The 21892-nt window shown below is 35.9% G+C and overlaps 1 protein-coding gene across 7 annotated transcripts in view; it reads left to right on the forward strand.

Moving 5' to 3' along the window:
• Positions 1–21892, forward strand: part of MAPK8 (mitogen-activated protein kinase 8) — a 122251-nt gene that overhangs the window by 59744 nt on the left and 40615 nt on the right. For all 7 annotated transcript variants that reach the window (XM_032266816.1, XM_032266819.1, XM_032266817.1 and 4 more), the window contains one exon: positions 18689–18859. In XM_032266816.1, the coding sequence (XP_032122707.1) occupies positions 18738–18859 (122 nt within the window). In that variant the 5' untranslated portion in view covers positions 18689–18737. The remainder of the gene's footprint in view (positions 1–18688; positions 18860–21892) is intronic.

Consider the following 21892-nt stretch of genomic DNA (forward strand, 5'->3'; position numbering starts at 1 on the left):
AATGTGGTGAAAGTGTCAGGTGCTGCTGAGCAGCATAGGAAGGTCATTCTGCTTTGGAGCAAGAAGTTTGTTGATGACCTTGGTGAATTGAGCTCAGTGGAGCTGGTGAATATGGAAAACAGGAATGAGGACTCCGGCAAGTGAAGAAATCAAAATAACAAATATAAACAGTGCTTAAGCTATGAGGACAAAGAGAGAGTGGGTAGAAACGATTATGACAGTGAAGTAAGGTTTTTAATTATGTATTTTTTAAAAATCAGGATCTGATCAAATTTCAGTGCTAGGAGAAAAAGTGATAATCAGTTGAGCAAGATTAGGAGATGATTCAGAGCACTATTACATGATGAAACTTTGTTTCTACTCAAAATACAAAAAAATTATCTGGCTGTGGTGGTGTGCACCTGTAATCTCAGCTACTCGAGAGGCTGAGGCAAGAGAATCACTTGAACCCAGGAGACGGAGGTTGCAGTGAGCCAAGATCATGCCACCGTGCTCCAGCATGGGTGACAGAGCAGGACTCTGTCTCAATAAATAAACCAATAAATAAAATAGTAGGTATCAAAATAAGAAAGGTTTGAAACAATATTGAAATAGGGTCACAGATCACTGTAAAATAATTAGACATTTAGCCACAGTGATAAGTCAACCAGTTTTAAAAAGTCAAAACCTTTACTCTTTGATAGGAGACTGCATCAAAGAGTAAATTTGAGGTGACTCTATTAAAGAGTAAGATTCTATCAAAGACTCAGTTTTCTAAATAAGACCTAATAAAGGCAGCATGAGCCCAAGCAAATCTTTTTCTTTTTTTTGTTGAAGTTTACTGAAAAGTAAACAAAATCTTTTACTATCTCCTGTTAACACTACATGAAAATCTTGTTCAAAAGGGAAAACAAAATCCTACCTTTGTGTCAGTATATTATTAATATTTATTAAACCTAATTTTAATAAAATCTTACAGTAAATGGGATCCATCTGATCCCAATCAGGTTTGACCAGAAAAGATTTCCATGTTTTATAACCTCTTACAGTTTTATTTTTTCTTTCTCCAACTTTTTAAATTTAATTTAAGCTGTATCATGTAAATTTTGAAACAGTCTTTAAATAAACCTCTAAACTAGACAAAATTACTTTTCCTTTAGCAAAACCCACACCACACCCTCCTTTCTTTTATAACCTTCTTCACCAAAACACAGCCTACTTTCCTTGTATGCTTTGCATACAGAAGTATTTCCCTTGTACCTAGTGCTTTTAATTACATATGTTAACTACGATTTTAACTCTTAGAAGTTTTAATTTCAAATGAAAAACTTAGGAAGTAAGTAATATTTAACTGTTTGCATCAGTATTTGTAGACACATGATTTCATGGTTTTATAGAAAGATATTTCTACAAAATATCAATGATACTACTTTTTTTGTTTATTAACAGATCTAAATATGTTTACCTTTTCTATACCATGTAAAAACAAAATACAGAATTTTGTAAACTAAAACATATCTAATAATTAATGTTTTTGTATCTTAATGTATGTAGAAATGACTCAAACATTTTATGATTATTTATTAAAACTAACATGACCTTAAAACTTTAAACTACTGAAAATAGTTTTATTTTATGATTATTACTTTATGATTATTACAAACATTTTATGATTATTACTTTATTAAACCTAACATGACCTTAAAACTTTAAACTACTGAAAATAGTACTGCAACACAGATACCGTCCCTAATGTCTTCTTCAGTCATACTGAGTCCCAAGTACCCACGTGGCACCCAAATATGGTTATGAAGGGGCAGGGCCTGTCTGGGTCCTGAATTTACACACCAATTGTAGAGCCCAGGACAGAACTGGGAAGATACTGTCTGACTCCTCCCACTATAACCAGGAGATACAGCCAGGCCAGAGAGAGTACCACATATGTCCCCAGTCCTCACTTGTTTAGAGCCCAGAATCTAATGACCCTAATACATAAGCTCACAGACAAGTCAAATAAGTATCAAATATGTCACAGAAGCAACTGTTTTAGGAGCTTCAGACATCTAGTAGAGAAAGCCTAAACCTTTCTGACTAGCAGACCCAGGCAAAAATGCCTGATTATGTTTAAAACTGACAAGTCTGAAGACCTTCTAATTTTATTTTACAAAGAATTAAAAAACTAGTTTTATTTCTCAAAGATTACTAAAGTCACATGAACTTGAAAAATATTTGGGATTATTAAGCTATGAGCATTGATTTATTTGTCAATTTGGTACTATGTAGACAATATACAAACAGATCTGTACACATATATACATAAAAATACAAACATAAGTAAAGATTTCATAGCTTTGATTTTAAAATTCTGTCCATGAGACAGGTAAAACTCACTATTTTAAAAGGACATTGGATTCAAACTTCATAAATAGAACAAGTTCAAGTTTATTGCATATGCCTGAAGCCCTTACCAAGTCTTAAAGAACAAGTAGCAAATTTATATTTCAAGCACAGTGAAGAACGTAAGTTTTCCAAAAGACCAATTCAGTTTTACTCTATCTTTGGCAAAAATTATGTTAACAGATTCCAAAAGAGTAAAACAGAAGGTCTTTCTTCTACAGCAACTTGTGTGTGTGTGTGTGTATATATATATATAAAAAATATATATATATCTCCTAAATGTCAGCTTTTAATTAAGCTAATTTCTGGCTATGGAGCTCTTTCAAAGAAAAACAAGTATTTTCAAATTTTTTTTATCAGATTTTAGCTGGAATAAACAGCCAGTATTCCTGGCTTCTGACTGGTTTTTCCGTTTTAACCAAAAGTGCCTTTCCAAGTGACACTCAAAAACCAATAAGCTTAAGAAGTTTTTTTGACTTGACCAAGGATGCACAAGCCGTCTCCAAAGAGGTGCAAAGCAGCCCTCACAAGATCCAGACTTACCTGAAAAACAGTTTAAATAGTGAAAGTCTTCAGCCACAAGATGCAATCCACATTTTTGCTTGGCCATCCTCTCCAGGGTTTCAGCTGACCACAGACAGAAGATAAGAAATCAAAAGCTGTTCATGGAAGGGAAAAGGATCAGTAACAAATGGGTACCCTAAAGGATCAAGAGTCATATTAATATTGTAGTAATTGAAAATAATTCAAATTCTTATAAATGTTTCTCACTGAGCTAAAGATAGTAACCAAGGAAAGGAATTTTTTGTTTTTCTAAAGAATTTTAACTCTGTTTTAGATCTTAGCTGGAATGCTGCTTGGCTAATTCCTGCACGTTAACATTTCAAAGACATGATAAGATTTACCTCTCCAAGGGACTGTGAAGTCCATCTGGGTGTGTAAGGGTATCGTCCGTGTCATTAATTAGTCTTGATTTTGAAAAAAAACAATTGTTAGATTTGTATTTGTATAATCTCAGTAGTGTCATTCTCATTTTGTAGTTGCACTGTTTGCTCCTTTTGTTCCAAATTTAAATACATTTCCCTGTTTTAGACTATTAGTCTTCCAGTTACCTGTTTTATTGCCCTAAGCAATTGTTAGGTTCCTCTAAAGGAATGAGGGTGGGAAGATTTAACCCAAGTAGTACACTGTACAAAGGTGCCTTTAAAGCTCAGCCTTCTTTCTTATGTAAAAACTCATAAAACTTTATGGAAATTTATGGGTATCAGTTTTTCTTAGATTTAAATTTAAAATATTTGAGTACCTTGGAAAATAGTATATTCTTACAAAATAGTTGACCTGTTTACTCAGTTGAATGCCATTGTGAAAACTGGCATTGCCTTACTGACACTAATAATCTACATGCAGCTGAGCAAGCCCAGAAGCCAGCTTTGGAATATTTTGAGATTCTTGCCATTTTGAGTACAAAGTAATTTTAGAATCTTGGATACAAGCTAACTAAAGTGTTATGGTAATATCATACCATATCATTTCTGTTACTTCTATTTGTTATTGTTTTAAAAGTAGCCAAAAATGGCCAGACATGGTGGCTCACATCTGTAATTCTAGCATTTTGAGGGGCTGAGGCAGGAAGATTGCTTGCCAGGAGTTCAAGATCAGTGGACAACATAGCAAGACGTCTTCTCTGTTGAAATATATATATTTTAAAGTAGCCAGAAACATTTACTTACTTTACTGCCAAGGATATGGCTATAAAGTCTTGAGATCTTTCATAAATAACTTGAATGTCTGAATGATGTCTTGAAAACGAGTTCTGAATTAGCTTACTGATTTCATGTGCCTGTCGCTATGTAGCTTTAGATCCTCCTCAAAATGTAGAAATTGTTAAGGGACAGTTTCTTGTTGAGACAATTTCTGTCATAGCATCGTTTTGTGGTTAGAATGTAGTAAACCTACTCAAATAAGCTCACTTAAGAATTAATTCTATTTTATGAATAGGTCTTAAAAAACCCAATTGTTGAAGTACAAACCAGGCCTCCTCCTCCCCTTTGTGGGTGGGGATCAGATTCTCCTGGAAGAGAGGGCAAGCTAGGTATGATTAGTGGACCTACTAGAAAGAACAGTGAAGTGGCCAGGGCAAACAAAGCTGTCTCTTGGACTCATGGGTAACTAAAGAAACATGCTAATTATACTGATGCTTGAAGGATTTGCCCTCTACTTTATCATGGGAGATCTGTGGGAGTAGGACTGTAACCTCTTCTTTATAAGAGAGTAATATTGAAAAGGGAGAAAGAAGGAGAAAAAAATAATCTTTAATATAGAGGGGAATCATCTGGAAAGAGCTCAGATTAATTTTTATAAAATTTTATAAGATTTTGTAAGATTATATATTTTTATAAGATTATAACCTCTTCTTGGAAGCCTCATTTTTTAAATGCTTATGGTAGTAACATTTTATTATGCATGAATTTAGCTTTTGAATATCCAGCTGTACCGTTCTTGACAGATAAAATGACACTTTCAGTAGTACAGACAATTCTGCCCCTCTGAGGAAGCTTATGCCCTTGTAGATGAGAATCTGCTGTTCCCTCTTAGTTTCTACATGTCTTCCATCGGATGAGCATGTCATGTATAGTGTAAATAGTTTAAATAGAATCATGGACCTAAATGTTATTGTACTAAATGTTACATTGTGATTTAAGGAGATTTTAGCGGTAATTTAGACTATGGCAGTTTTGCGAATTATTTGGAAGAGTGGAATTTTGTGCACTCTGGCCTTGAGTCTAAAGTTAGTTTGTAAAGCCAAAGTCATAATTACCCTTGGAAGTTCCTTAACTTATAAAAGTCAATATGAAATCTTTTGTGTACACACACACTGTTGAACATTAATTTTTATGCACATTTAAATTGGAGAGTCACTAAGCCAGACTGAAAGGCAAAAGGAAAGTATACAGGTGTTGTATATTTACCCAGTTTTAAAGATGGTATGGGTAGGGCATTCTAAAACGTTCCTTCTTGCCTACTGGCTTTATTTCATTTTGTTTTAATAATAAACTTCCTGAATCTTAATTCATACTAATGGTGTATTTGTTGTGAGAATTTCAGGAACTTGTTAACCTTACCTTTCTGTGAGATAGCTTTTGAAATCAGTTGTTTAAATTCTAAGGCCAGCCATTAAGTAAGTTTATGATAAAACTTTGTTTTATTATAGTTTTCATTATTTCCCTTTTCTTTTTCTTTGGCATTTTAGTAACATCACTTTTAAGAAGTCTTTCTTCTCATCTCTGTTAAAGGAGGCAAAGGAAGAGATTTGGTCATTCAACTAAAGTAGAAAGAGAGGGAAATAGCATGCCCCTCTAGTTTTGTGGTTGCTGTGGGAATCAATGTTAAAACTCCATGAAGAGGATAAAAGTGGGACAATTAACTGGAACCTTATCAATGAGACATTCTCTTTCTAGAGCTTTTTCTCTTCCAGCATGTTCCCCCTAGTTTTAAGAAGATAACCCATACTCTTTATCTGTCTCTTCAGTATATAAACTCAATTATGAAATAACAAAATAATTCCTCTTTAATAATATGCCCTGGGTAAGAATGGAAGTAAAATTCCAGTTTTCTTCATTTGGTGCTAGTGTCAGCAGTGATGGAAACATAGGCTGTCTCAGAATGGGCCCTGTAGTGCATGCTCAGACCGGGGCTGGCTTACTCTTCATATGGCTCTGCTACCTTATTCTAGAGGAGGAACCACAAAGTCCACGATCGACACTGCATTCACACCCCTCAGTAGGCAGTCTCTGAGGGAAAGAAGAAAAGCATATGTCCTGAGAGACATAAATGGCTAGTCAGCCATAGTTTATTTTTGGGAAGGAGGAAGAGGGAATTACCCTAGGATGCACCCTATATTTCACATACTGTTTCTAGTACTTTTGGTTAAACTGTAGACAAATATGTGGCCGGAATAGGCCTTCTTAATGCAGATGTAGTGGTATTTCTATATTTATTACTTAAAATATAGTTGAAAAATGAACTTTGAAAATACCTGGAACTGAAATAGGTGCATTTTCATGGTAGCAGCTGAGATCTGATCTAAACACCAGTTGCGGGCTAACAAGGAGTGAGGTTAAATTTAAGCTTATTACTCTTTTAGGGAAATGATGTGAGTGAGGGTTGAGGCCAAGAAATTCTGACTATGTTCTGAAAGTAGTGAGTCTTCATTAGTTAGACCTAACCTCATAGTGCTCACTCTGAGCCCTCACCTAAAGATTATTAGCTGCTTATTGTCTATTTACGAAGCAGTTACTTAGCAGATCCTGTAATACGTGGTTCTGCCACTTTGTCCATAACTGATTAGACCAGGGCAGGCCTCTGGCCCAAGGCTAATGGCATATGAAGTGGCCTGGTATGAAAACTGCATAAACAGCAATGATATGATTAAATTAATCTTTCTCTTTCTCTCCTGTAAACTACTCCTTGAGAGGAGAATGATAGGCAATTCATAATGGGAGCTTAAAGTAACAGTTTGTTCACTTATTCATTGACTCATTCAACATTTTTGAATGTCTGTTGTTAGCCAGGTACTCCTCAAGGCACTGGTGATTTATTCTTGAACAGAACAAAATTCATGGTTTCATGGAACTTGGGTTTGAGTAGGACAGATAATAAGCATATACTAGAATGTCAGCGGTGGTAAGTGATGTGAAGACGAATGACATGGGATGAGGGGAGAGTGTGCTTAAAGGGGAATTTGGATAGGCTAGTCATGTAAGGCATCTCTTAGGAACTGTATTAAGAGATTTACTGTAAGGAATTAGTTCATGTGGGTGTGGAGGTTCATAGGTTCCAAGATCTGCAGTTTGCAAGTTGAAGACCCGGGGAGCTGGTGATACAGTGCCAGTTTGAGTCCAAAGACCTGAGAACCAAGACTGAACGTAGTTCTAGTCCAAAGGCCAGTAGGCCCAAGGTCTAGGAAAAGCTGATGTTTCAGTTTGAGTCTAAAGGCAGGAAAACACCAATGTCCAAGCTCAAGGTAGGCAGGAAAAGTTCCCACTTATTCTCAGGCAGGTCGGCCTTTTTGTTTTATTCAGGCCTTCTACTGATTGGATGAGGCCCACCCACATCACAGAGGGCAGTCTCCTTTACTCAGTCTATTTATGTAAATGTTAAAGTTATCCAGAACACCCCCATAGAAACACCTAGAATAATGTTTGACCAAATATGTGGGTATCCTGTGTCCTAGACAAGTTGATGCATAAAATTAACCATCAGATAGTTCTATTGGTAGCCACAGAACCAGGTTAAGTAAAAATAGATGGGCTTTATGTTATCTTAGTGACTTATTGTCAGGATAGCCTGATGATTGGAGCCATCTTAAATTCTGAACCTTTGTTGTATTACCTGAATTATTTTCCAGGGTCTCCGGAGCCTGGCTGTATGGTTGCATTGAACTCATTCTTTACTCCTAGAGAACACTTTATGTAACTAGTTTAACCTGTATGTTTCTACGTTCAGGCTTGACAGCCTAGCCATTTTATGGATTGGTGGTCAGCCTGATATATAAAGATATCACAGAAATAAGCCTTGAGGCATAAAAACCTAATATAGCCCCCCCAACTTTGCTAATAAAAACACTGGTAAAGATAGATGAAACAATTTATTAAGTAATTTGTTACTTTAAAAAGATTTACATTCATGGTTAACTTTTTTAGCAGTTAATTTGTTCTAACTTTATGAAGAGTCTAAGTGTTTTGGAAATCTGAAGATGTAGGAATTGCAGCCCTTGCCCTCAGAAAGACCGCAGTCTGACAATGAAATCTGCATAAGTAAATATATAGCAAGATAGTTTAGATGAGAATTTAGGTTAGAGCTGATTTGAATGGAAAAGGCTTATGAAGATCACGTTTATGCTAGTCTTAGAATTTGGTTAGATACAGAAAGTGGTAAAAATATTTCATGAAAAGGAAGGGGAAATGACCAAATGAGATACGTCAGAGTTTGGGGGATGGTAGTTTAGCTATGTTGACTTGATTGTAGCCTTCTCGCCCCAGTAGTAATGATAGGTGAAATTTGAAAGTTACAGCTGAACCTCAGTATTTCCATACTTTTGGTTGCACATTAATTCTTTTGAGCCTCACATTACCCCGTCGGTTAACTGCGATCTGAATTCTATAATAATAGTTCCTTTGTTTTTAATCTCAGAAGCCTTCCTGAGTAGGGAAATGTGTCATCAGAAACCATGCCATTTCCTTCTCACACATACTGTTGCTGTTCAAGCTTAATAATGGAGAGATAAGTATATCAAATTCATCCTCCATAAATCTTAGCAGTATCCTTAATGCTCTTATCTTGGTGAAGGTGGAAAAACTCAACTCGAAGTGCTTTTTTCTGTTCTCTTACGCAACGCAATAATCACAGAAGACTCGTGTGACCAAATGTTGGGTAGGCGGAGTTCCCCACACACCAAGTAAGTGATGAGTTTTGCAGTGGACACCTGCTAAGTACCTTCCAATTCAATTCTGACACTATTTACCTGGAGATAGCGTGAGAACCCACAGGTTGAGGGCCCAGTCCCACAAGACTTAGTCCCCTCCCGCCGCCTCCAGATAACAGCCTCAAGTCTGAAACTTCTCACTGACTGGCTCCAAGTTGAGATTCCCATGCCCCTCTCTTTGGGGTAGATTACTTTGCTAGAGCAGCTTACAAAACTCAGGGAAACAACTTTACCGGTTTATTATAAGGATATTACAAAGGATGCAGATAATGAGATGTATAGGGTAAGGTATGGGGGAAGGGACACAGAGCTTCCAAGCCTTCCCAGGGCATGCCATCTTCCAGAAACCTCCACGTGTTCAGCTATCCAGAAGTTCCCTGAGCCCTGTCTTCTTGAGCCTTTCATGGAGATTTATTGGATAGGCATGTTTGACAACCATGTAGAAATGTGATTGGACAAAAAAGGGTGTACTGTAACACTAATAGGCTGAGTGGAGAAACCTACAAGCCTGTCTTTTCTGATTCTTCTTAGTCTTTCTGTGCAACATTCCTTTCTCAAGGGTGTGGGACAGGACCGCTTCTGAAATGAGAGCCTTATGACCTGCAGTCAGAAAGGCAGGGGAAGATTAGAGTCCTGCCTTGAGCTGGTGAAAGGAGGATATCAGAGAAAGGGATTCTGTTTTCTGAGGCCTAAAGCACCCCAACATCATCACAAAAGATTATAACAAGGTATATGGGAGTTAGGAGCCAGGAGCTGTGGATGAAAACCTGTATATATGTTCTTTCCATATATAATACATAGAATTATGTATGTTATTATTATATAGTATGCAATAGACATATAATGTCACAATTGGAAATTGCACTTTCTGTCCCAGTCTCTTGATGGTACTTTTTTTGTGGCAGTGACACACCAGTATCTCCATCTGTATGGCCACACATGTGTTCTGGATCCCATTCTTTTCTTCCTTTTCAAAAATGATATGCTAACTGTGAAACCTGTTTTCTTTCTCACTCTCCCATTCTCACTCTTCCCCCTCTTTATTGGATCCTTTCTGTTAGCATATAAACATGTTCATGTTGTCTCTGTGTTATAGGTGTTATACTATGCTATATTATATATCATCTAGTATCTAATTATCCTCCCTTGACCATTTACTCTTCTTTGTCTATTTCATCTTTGGTCTTCTTTGCTAAACTTCTCTAAAGAAGTAGCTATATCCAGTTTCCTTATTTCTAAAATCATTTCCTACTTACACTTCAGCTCATTTTAATTTAGCTTCTACTGCATTTGCTCCACTCAAATGGCTTGACACCTCTGTAATAATCAGCGCTATTAGCTGTTTTGTTCTTTAACACACTCTCTTCCGTTGGCTTCTGCAGTGTTCTCCTTGTTTTCTATCTAGGTCTTTGGCTCCGTCATCTCGGCTTCCTTGTCAGCTTATCTTTCTCCAATCGCTCATTAAGTGTAGTTGTTATACAGCTGAATCTTGTCTCTTTTTACTTACCACTATTTTCTGGAATAATTTGTCTCTCATTGCTTCAGTAACAGTGACAACTCCTAAATTTTCTTTCACGCAGACTATTCATCTGAGGTCCAGTTCTGTATCTGGTTACCAAATTGATATCTCAGACTCAGCAGGTTTAAGACTTATAACCTCTCTTCCTCCATATTCTGTTTATCTTTAGGATTTTTTTTTTTTTTTGGACTCACTGTGGTATATTTTTGAAGGACTCAATCTACCCCTTACCTTGTAACCATAGGCAATTAATCGTTGTAAGATTCAGTTTCATCATCTGTAAGATGGAAGAGCTATAGTACCTTTCTTAGCATAAGGAAACATCAGACAGAATGTGAATACGAGGTCTAATATCAGGGACTAGATTTACCCTCTAGCTGTAAACAAATAGAAAACCCTCCTACGGCTGTTTTCAGGATTAAAATAGTACTTACAAAGCACTTGAAATAAATAGGACCGCATGTGAAGTAAGAGTTTTTAAAAGTGTCTGCATTTATTATTGAATATGGATATGAAGTTGTGGGATAAAGCTTAAAATGGTGCTTAAATGTTTATATTATAAAAAGAAGTTCTCAAATCAGCACTCTTAAGATTCTATTTTAAGAAACTAGAAGGAAGAATAGCTCCAAAACAAGCAATGAGAAGGAAATAAAGATAAAATAGGAAGCATTGGAATATAAAAGTGTAAAACATTAGAGAAAAATAAATTAGAATCTTTTTTTGAAAAGATCAATATTAGTGCTAAAATTCTGGCCAGACTGATTAGAAAAAAGAGAAGACACAAATGAGATTAGTAGTAATGAAAGAGGAGACATGAATATAGATCCCGTAGACATTAAATTGGACAACTTAGATTATTAAATGAGCAATTTCCTTGAAAAACACAAACTACCAAAGCCTATTTAAGAAGAAATAGTTGCCCCCTATGTTTATAAAAGAATGTAGATTTATAATTAAAACAGTCCCTCAAAAAGAAACCAATTCATCATAGAAGACTTCACTGAGATAGTTTGTGAAACATTTAAAGATGAATTAATATCAGTTCCATACAGCCTTTCCGAAAATAAAAGAAGGAACACTTCTCAACTCATTTTATGTCAGCATTACTCTAATATGAAAGAAAACTACAGACCAGTATTCATTATAAAAATAGATAGAAAAATCTTCAAAGGAATTTTAGCCAGCTGATTCAACATATAAAAAAGATAGATGATAATTTATAATCAAGTGGGATTCATTTCATGAATACAAGGGTGGCTTAACATTGGAAAATCAGTGTAATTTGCCTTGTGAACCAACTATGAAAGAAAAATTATATGATTATCTCAGTATATTCAGAAAAGTCATTTAACAGAATTCAGTACCCATTAATGATAAAAAGTCTCAGTAAACTAGGATTTAAAGGGCATTTTCTCAATCTGTCTGTTAAAGGACAACTAGTAAAATCTTATATATATCATGCTTAGTGATGAAAGAGTGAAGGCTTTCTCTCTTAAGATCATGAACAGGGAATGATGTTTGCCCTCATCACTTGTATTCAGCATGTGTGAAAATTATAGTTAGATTTCCAATTACTAGCATTGGATAACTTGAAATTTAAATAAAAATAAAAATATTGGCATTAAAAATATTAATGCTTATGGAGAAGTTAAACAAAATTATGTAAGGCCTGTATATTAGAAGTTATACAGGCCTATGGAAACAAGTATCATGTCCATGAATCAAAAAACTCAAAACTGCTGTAATGCCATTTCTCCTCAGATTGATGTATACCATAAATGCAATTCCAGTCAGTATCTTTGCAGGCTTTTTTTGTAAAAATTGGCAAGCTAATTCTGATATTTATATAAAAATTCAAAAGACCTAGAATAGCTAACACTTTTGAAAAAGAACAAAGTTTAATGACTTAAATTGCCTGATTTTCACACTTATAGAAAGCTGCGTTACTCAAGACAGTGTAGTATTGGCCTAAGGATAAACATATTATTAATGGTATAGAAAATAGTTCAGAAATAGGTCCACACACATATGTTTATCTGATTTTCAGCAAAAAATACTAAGACAATTCAGTGGAAGAAACTGGTAGTCTTTTTAACACATAGTTTTTGGACAATTGGACATATGTATGCAAAACAGTGAATCTTAACCTTTAGGTGGGCAATGATTTCTACACATACAAGACCAAACTATAAAAGAAAAAATAAACCAGTTGTACTTCATTCAGAAAACCTTTTGAACTTCAAAAGTCACTGTTAACACAATTTCTATCAAAATATTAGCATTATTTTTTGTAGACATGGACAGATTTCTTCTAAAATGTATACAGAATTATGAAGTAACTGGAAACAATTTTGAATAAGAAGAATAGAGCTGGAAAAATCACACTACCTGATTCTAGGACTTAACAGACAGCATTATACTCAAGACACTGTGATGTTGATCAAAAGATAGATCAGTGAAACAGAATTAAGTCCAGTAGACCCATACAAGTAGAGCCAACTGATGTTTGACAAAGATGCAAAAGCAATTCAGTGGGGAGAAATGATGCTTTTTACAACCAATGGTATTAGAATAGTTAGATATCCGTAACCAAAGAGATAAACTGTGACTTAAAACTCTTATACAACAGTTATCATAGATGTAAATGTAAAGTGTAAACTATAAAACTTTTATAAGAAAACGAAGGAGAAAAAAAATTTTTTTTTTTTTTTTGAGACGGAGTCTCCCTCTGTTGCTTAGGCTGGAGTGCAGCGGTCTTGCCTCAGCCTCCTGAGCAGCTGGGACTACTGGCGTGCACCACCATGCCCAGCTAGTTTTTTGTATTTTTAGTAGAGACAGGGTTTCACCATCTTAGCCAGGATGATCTCAATTTCCTGACCTCGTGATCCACCTGCCTCAGCCTCCCAAAATGCTGGGATTACAGGCATGAGCTACCGTGCCTGGCTGGAAGAAAATGTTTTTGATCTAGGGCGAGGCAAAGATTTCTTGCACCGAAACAGAATCCATAAAGGAAAAAAATGTAATAACTTGGACTTCATCAAAATTAAAAACTTTTACTCTGTGAAAGGCACTGTTAAGAGTATAAAAAGGCAAGCCACAGACTGGGAGAAAATATTTGGAAATTGCATATCTGATAAAGAATGTGTATCCAGAATATATTTTAAAAGTCTCTAAACTCAACAGTAGGAAATAAGACAATCCAATTAGAAAATGAATAAAACACTGAACAGACACTTCACCAAAGAGCATATACAGTTGACAAAGAAACACATGAAAAGATGCTAAATATCATTAGCTACTAGGAAAACACAAATTTAAAGCCATTATGAGATATGACACACCTATTAGAATGGCTAAAATAAAAAGTATTGACAGAACCAAGTGTTGGTAAGAATGTGGAGGAACTAGATCTTTCACACATTGCCAGTAGAAGTGCAAAATGATACAGCACTCTGGAAAATAGTTTGCCAGTTTCTTGTAAAATTAAACATGGACTTACCATATCTTACTCCTCAATATTTACCCTAAAGAAATGAAAACTTATATTCACACAAAAATGTATACACAAAGGCTTATAACAGCTTTGTCATAGCAGAAAAGAGGTGAATGGATAACAAATTGTCATAATTTATATAATGAATAATATTCAGTAAGAAAAAGAGCAAGCTATGGATATACCAACACCTTGGAGAATCTCAAGGGGGTTATACTGAGTGAAAAAAGTCAGTTTCAAAAGATTTGAAAGATTACATAGGGTGATTTTATTTGTATAACTTTGTTTTGTTTGTTTTGTTTTGGTTTTTTGGACCATCTCACCGTGTTGCCCACGATAGTGTGCAGTGGTGCTATCATAGCTCACTGCAGCCTCTGACTTCTGGGCTGAAGCGATCCTCCCGCCTCAGTCTCCCAAGCAGCTAGGACCATAGTTGTGCATTACTACCCTGGGTAATTTTTTTTTTTTTTATAGAGATGGGTTATTACTATGTTGCCTAGGCTGGTCTCAGACTCCTGGGCTCAAGCAGTCCTTCTGCCTTGGCCTTCAAAAGTGTTAGGATTACAGATATGAGCCACTACTACCAACATATAATTTTTAATGAAAAAATTATATTGACAAAGAACAGATCAGTAGTTGCCACAGGTAGAGTTGGGAGGAGTATGTGATTATAAAGGGATGATGGCATGAAGCTGTTTCTTTGAGGTGTTGGAAATAGTTCAGGTTTTTTTGTTTGTTTGTTTTTTGAGATGGAATCTCACACTGTCACCCAGGCTGGAGTGCAGTGTTAGGATCTTGGCTCACTGCACTTCGTCTCCAGGGTTCAAGCGATTCTCATGCCTCAACCTCCCAAGTAGCTGGGACTACAGGCATGCACTACCACGCCCGGCTAATTTTTGTATTTTTAGTAGAGATGGGGTTTCACTATGTTGGCCAGGCTGGTCTTGAACTCCTTACCTCAAGTGATCCGCCCACCTCGGCCTCCCAAAGTGCTGGGATTACAGGAGTGAGCCACCTCACCAGGCTGGAATAGTTCGGTATTCTGATTGTAGTGGGAGCTTTTACTAATATGTGTATGTGATAAATTTCTCTAGAACTATACACACATAGTCAGGGCATGTAAAAACTGATAAAATCTGAGTAAGGTTTCTAGTTTGGTTAATAGTATTATACCAATGTTAGTTTCCTCATTTTGATAACTGTACTATGGTTTTCAAATGTTATTGCTGGGTGAAAGGTACCCAGAAATTCTGTAATATTTTTGTAACTTCCATGTGAGCCTAAAATTATTTCAAAATAAAAAGACACTGCCAAGAAAATGGAAATGCAAACCACAGACTGGGGAAAAAATACTTAAAAAACATCTGATAAAGAATGTATATCTAGAATGTATAAATACGTCTTAAAACTCATAAGACAGTCATATTTTTATACTAGAGAAAATGACTGAATAGCTATCTCACCAAAAATAATTACATAAATGGCATATAAGCCCATGAAAAGATGCTCAACCTCATTAGTTATTAGGAAATGCAAATGTAAACCACCATGAAATACCACTGTATACCCACTAGGATAGGTAAAATTAAATGGCAATCAGAAGAATGTGGAGCAAGTAGAATGCTCACATATTGCTGGTGTAAATAGAAAATGATATGGCTGCTTTGGAAGACAATTTGAAAATTTCTTATAAAGTTAAACATAGGCCTCAGCAATTCTACTCCTAGATAATAAACCTAAGATGAATGAAGGAAAGAAGTGTGAAATTCATACTAGCATCGTTTATAATAACCCCAAAACTGTAAACAATTGAAATGTCCAAGTGGTACATCCACACAATGAAATTTATTCCCTAGTAAAAGGACTCCAGCATGTATGAATCTCAAAATCATAGAGCAAATGAAAGAAGCCAAACAAAAATTACATGCTGTATGATTTCATATATATGAAGATCTAGAAAAGGCACGATAACCAATTCAATGGTTGCTAAGAGTTGTGGCGGGGTGGGGGCGGCGGTATTTGTAGAGTGGAGATTGACCATACAGGGAACATATTGAGGTAATGGAAATGTTTTGTATCATGATTTTCCTGAAGGTGGTTACGTAATTATATACGTCTATCACAACTCATCAAATTATAAAGTTGGTACAGTTTTTAGATCCTTTGCAGGTGCTTTGTTTTTTGCCTAGAAAGGTCTCTCCTTTCCCTGCCTGATTGACTCATAATCAGTGTTCAGATCTCATTTAAACATCATGTTGTCAGAAGCATCTGCTGCTGAGCCCAGACTGTCATATGCTTCTTTGACATCCTGCCCCTTTCCTTCATTGCCCTTACCACTGCTATAGTTACAATCAGGCAGGTAAACTGTCCGATTAAGGTCCGTTTTTCTGTCTTACTGCAACTCTGTGAGGAGCCAGATGCTGATTACAGTCTTGTTCATACTACATAGCATGGTGCTTAAGTCAGATATTCCTGTGAAAATCGCATGACTTGAGTATAAGTGAGTAGTGAGTTTTCTGTCTTCTGTTCTTGGAGGTGGCAGCTGTGGCTTCTGCCAAGGGTACCACTAACTGGGACTACCTGCTTAACCTTGGAGCCTGTCTGCCTGCCTCTGCGCTGCTCCTGGGGAGTTGTGACTATCCATGCTCAGCTGCCTGCCATAGCCTTTGTTCAGACTTCTTGTCACCATGAATCCCCCTCCTGTGGCTGGGCCACCCTGTTCTGAGAACAGAAAGGAGCTTTTCCTTGGTGTTACTCTTTTAGCAGAAAAGGAAACCTGCCTTAATGCATGTATGTTCCTTGATCTACAGCTTTTCTTTTTTTCCAGCAAGTAGAGAAACTCTGAGACAGGTTTTTTGTTATCTACTTTGGTAACAGTATGGTCAAGTCTTGTGAAGCACCACAGAGTTACCTCTTTCTCTCCTAATTATCTTAATCTTTTAAAGAGAGAAATACTGCTCCTCCAAGTAAGGTTAGGAATCATAATCTGCAGGTAGTTTGAATGCTTAAGTGGAAGACTGTTTAACCTTCCAGAAGGTAAAAACACCATCAACTCTGTGCTCAGCCTCTGCTCATATTTGTAGATTATCAGAGATCATTATTACTGTCTCCATGTCCTGGCAGACACAGTTTCCAGGATAGATGTGTAGAGTAATTAAAAATAAAGGGCCTGACAACCAACACTTTCCCTTCCACTCCTCGCACTTCTCTTCTTCCTTATCTCTCTATTGGAGTAAGTAGGAGGGAATTCAGGTTATGGTAGGAAAATGATTAGGGTGAACGATACCTGTATGTGAGCATTCTATGAACATAGCTCAGTGTTTAAATCATTATCAAAGTTCCTTTCTTTATTACAGTCCACTTAGGAAGAATTTATGAGGCTTGTCATTTCAGATAGTCTTCTCTGGAGAATTACATGACTACTAAAGCTAGTGATTTTGGAAATGTTTCTCTGGACCTTTTAAAATGTATCCAAGTGTAATTCCTCATTTGTTTCTAGTTTATTTGTCCTTGGTTTTACAGCTCACATTGTTTGGAGTTTCCTGTTTCGTTTTTGTTTATTTTAAACTCCATTAGGCCTGAGACTCTTCATTGTTTCTCTGTCTTTCATCTGAGTCATTATAATAGAGTCTCAAATGTTCATATTCCACTCTTGCTCCCCCTTTGTCTTGCAGTATAATCTCCATGTCTGTCACAGCTAAGGATCAGGTCAAGGCATTCTCATGCTCTCCACACTCCACTGGCTCACCTTCTTACCTAGTTTGTGATCTGGCCCCAGGACATACCGAGTGCCTAGTAGGCAATTAATGTTTGTTGAATTTTTTTGTATTGTAAGTCATTATCAGGATTTTTTGGGGGTAAGCATTATCTTAAAACCACACACACAAAAATAATTCTTTAGACTCATTTGGTCCCATGATTTATTGAGGAGGTGAGGAATAGGTTAAAGCTGCCTCGCATACATTTTGGAATAGTCTCTTTTGTCTAGCAAGGATGGATAATGAGTTTGTTAATAACCAGTATTCACATGGGTAGAAAAAGACTCTTGATTTTTAATCCTGTAAATAGTGAAAGAATGATAGTCAGAAGTTGGATCGTACTTTTGATGCCCGAAGCAGGTTAGAATAGTAATGTTTTGTTTTGTATCCCCATATGCTAAGTAATTCTCTCTGTCTGCTTTATATTTTGCTGCTGGTCCTTTCACCCATTACAGTCTCGGTATGTGTGTTACACCATGATGTTGACTTGGCAGATCAGAGAATCTGTCATGGTGAAGGCAGCATGATACCTTTTGTTTTTTAGGCAAGGGTGACACGTGCTAGTCAATTTATTTCCATTTGTTGTTCCTTTCACTTGGCACTAAATGAGACTGTTAACCTTTTTTGAATGAAAGTATATAAATTTCTTACAGAATTAAGGTTTTAATTTTCTATGATAAGCACATGAGAAAGACTGGCTTTAAGTTTATTTTGAACTATGGAGTGATGTTAAAAACATGTTTAATTTTAATGATTTGCTTTCTTTTGTTAACCTTGTAGTAAGTTATTAATGTATTAATACTGGTAACTTCTAGATTGGAGGAGTGATTTATCCTAATAAATACATGTTTTTAAAAAAGAAAAAACTATCTCTCATTCATATGGCATATGCTAATCAAGGCTCTGTGATATTTTTTTTCTTATGTTTTGTAATGAAGCAGCTCTTTTCATGATCTAGCAGTCTGTGTTTCTATCAGTAAGTAAACAGAGTAAGGACTCAAGTTTCAAGATTAAAACAAGTTCATTTTGTTAACATCACATTTTGTTCCATCTTGCAGCTTCTTGGTGAATTTTTGGATGAAGCCATTAAATTAATTGCTTGCCATCATGAGCAGAAGCAAGCGTGACAACAATTTTTATAGTGTAGAGATTGGAGATTCTACATTCACAGTCCTGAAACGATATCAGAATTTAAAACCTATAGGCTCAGGAGCTCAAGGAATAGTATGGTAAGTTTTTCCTTCCGAAAATTAGGCAAAAAATCATTAACTGCTATCGTTCTCCTCTTGTAATTTAGGTACTTTGGCAAATAATATAATTTACCTCAAAAAATTAAAACTAAAAATTAAATGAAAACTAGTCCATGGTAAATTGCTTGCTTCGGGGATCAATGGTTTTTCTTTATTACTGTTATTAAAGGTTGACTGCCCCTTATCTGAAATGCTTGGGACCAGACGTGTTTTGGATTTCAGATTTTGGAATATTTGCATTGATTGAGCATCTCAAATTCAAATCAGAAATGCTTCAGTGAACATTTCCTTTGAGCGTCTTGTCAGTGCCCCCAAAATTTGGATTTTCGAGCATTTTAGATTTCATGTTTTCAGATTTGGGATAATCTGTGTTATTCAGAAGATATAATTCTATAAACGAGCAATGTCGATCATAGTTTAAACTGTGATTAAATACTTGGTCATAAGCCATTGGAGACAAATATTTCTATCAGGGAAGAATAAGTGACAGACTTCTTTATTGCATGTATATATGTATTCCCATAGGTTATTGTTTCATAAGAAGTTTCACTTAGTCACTTCCACAGTATAATGAAGTTCTGGAATTTCGGAAATCTTATTCTACACCGGGGAATGCAGTCAGCTAATATCTCACTGTATGTGTTTTAAAATTCATCCATATGTTTAAAATTGATAGATAAGCTAATTTCTACAAAGGGCTCAGGCTATATATCACCATAATTCTTTATAAACTGAAATGTAGATCACTCCTTGGCATAGTTCCGATACTGAATCCAGATTGCTAAATTAGCATAATAATAAACTAGTAATTTGGGGAACTATAAGCCTCACTCAAGAATAATTTCATTACCTCTTCATTGAGATCAATTTGTTGCAGACTGTATTCTAAACAAAATGTAAATCGTTAAGTGTTTATAATCTAGCACTTCTCCTAGGTTCTAGAAAAACTGTTCTACATGTGCACAAAGAGTCATGCAGAGGACTGGTGTTTGCAGCACCATCTATAATAGCAAAAATGAGAAATAGCATCAAATCTATGAACAGAAGAATAACAAATTGTGATACAGTCATGCTATGAAATACTGTAGAACTAGAGCCGTATGTGCCAACAAGGATAATCTCAGAAATGTAGTGCTAGGCTTAAAAGCAAGATGCAGAATATATATATATATCTCCATACATTATTGTACCATTTACATGTAGCTTAAAATATGCAAAACAATACCATAGATTTATGGATATACATATATGTAGAAAAGATTAAAACATGCATAAACACCAAACTTAGGATATTGTTTATCTCTGAGAAAATGGAGAAAGGAAAGAAGGCTTGACCTATAATATTATACTTCCTTTTAAAACATGCAGAGCAAGCCAGGCGCGGTGGCTCACGCCTGTAATCCCAGCACTTTGGGAAGCCAAGGTGGGTGGATCACAAGGTCAGGAGTTCAAGACCAGCCTGGCCAACATGATGAAACCCCATCTCTACTCGTAATACAAAAATTAGCCGGGTGAAGTGGCATGCACCTGTACTCCCAGCTACTCAGGAGGCTGAGGCAGGAGAATGGCTTGCTCCCAGGAGGCAAAGATTGTGGTGAGCTGAGATCATGCCACTGCACTCCAGTCTGGGCAGTAGAGCAAGACTCTGTCTCAAAACAAACAGAGCAGTTATGGTAACATATTAAGATTTAATAAATTTGCATAATAGACTGACATTTATTGTTTTTTCTGTGTTCTTGAAGTAATTTAGAATATCAGAAATTACAAAAGTTGGGGTCATTTTGTGAACCATTTTGACTGGCTAGTTTTCATTGTAACTAACCACATTTAACCAACCATAAATTAAATTTAAAGGAAATAATACTATATAGTCAGTATTAGGATTCTGAAAACCAGCCCCTTGTTCAGGTTTTAGATTTGTAATATACTAGCTTTATGACTTTTGGTAAATTTACACTGTTAAGCCTGTCACCTACTTTACAGAATTGTGAGGATTATATATTTTTAGAAAATAATATTTAAAAATATATTAATGTTTCTGTATATTTATTCATCCTCAGGTAAGTGCACTTTGAAGTCTGTGTACCAGAATAAAAAAAAGAAAAAATTGGTTGTTAGGTCCTCTTAACAAGCCGTTAGCCTAAGGAATATTTTCACATTTTGCTGCAAATAATAATTTCTATGAGATTTTTATGAAATAGACAAATATTAAACATAAAAATTTTAAAACTCATATGTGTATTACTGAGTCAACTGAATACACACCTTTTTATAAAGCATTATTTTGTGCCCTAACCATAAATAGTAAGATTAATTGAGTCTAGATTGTGGCCTTTGTATCCTCAGGTGCTTCTAATTTATGGAGTTGAGGAATCAGTGATTAGAAGTTTAATTCTTAGAGGCCGGGCGCGGTGGCTCAAGCCTGTAATCCCAGCACTTTGGGAGGCCGAGGCGGGCGGATCACGAGGTCAAGAGATCGAGACCATCCTGGTCAACATGGTGAAACCCCGTCTCTACTAAAAATACAAAAAATTAGCTGGGCATGGTGGCGCCTGCCTGTAATCCCAGCTACTCACGAGGCTGAGGCAGGAGAATTGCCTGAACCCGGGAGGCGGAGGTTGCGGTGAGCCGAGACCGCGCCATTGCACTCCACTCCAGCCTGGGTAACAAGAGCGAAACTCCGTCTCCGTCTCAAAAAAAAAAAAAAAGGAAGTTTAATTCTTTTGTATACAGGATAGTGGAGTCTACTCAGACCCCTTTGAACTTTTAGAATTTGAAATATGCTTTTGATTTGCCAGATAAAAAATAATCATGAATTTAATTGTTAAAGCCTGCTTTATTTGAAGATAGTCAAAACATCTAATAATTTTGTATGACTCCATTGAGTTTTTTTGTTTTATTTATTTGAGTAGGACATATTTGTAAATACGGCATTTTACAAATAAGGATTATAATATTTATGTATATTTTGGTATGTGTATATATATATATGTATACAGGCAGTAGTTATAT

This window comes from Sapajus apella, unplaced genomic scaffold (assembly GCF_009761245.1).
Source record: "Sapajus apella isolate SASKATOON/1434 unplaced genomic scaffold, GSC_monkey_1.0 scaffold161, whole genome shotgun sequence".
NCBI classification, from domain to species: domain Eukaryota; kingdom Metazoa; phylum Chordata; class Mammalia; order Primates; family Cebidae; genus Sapajus; species Sapajus apella.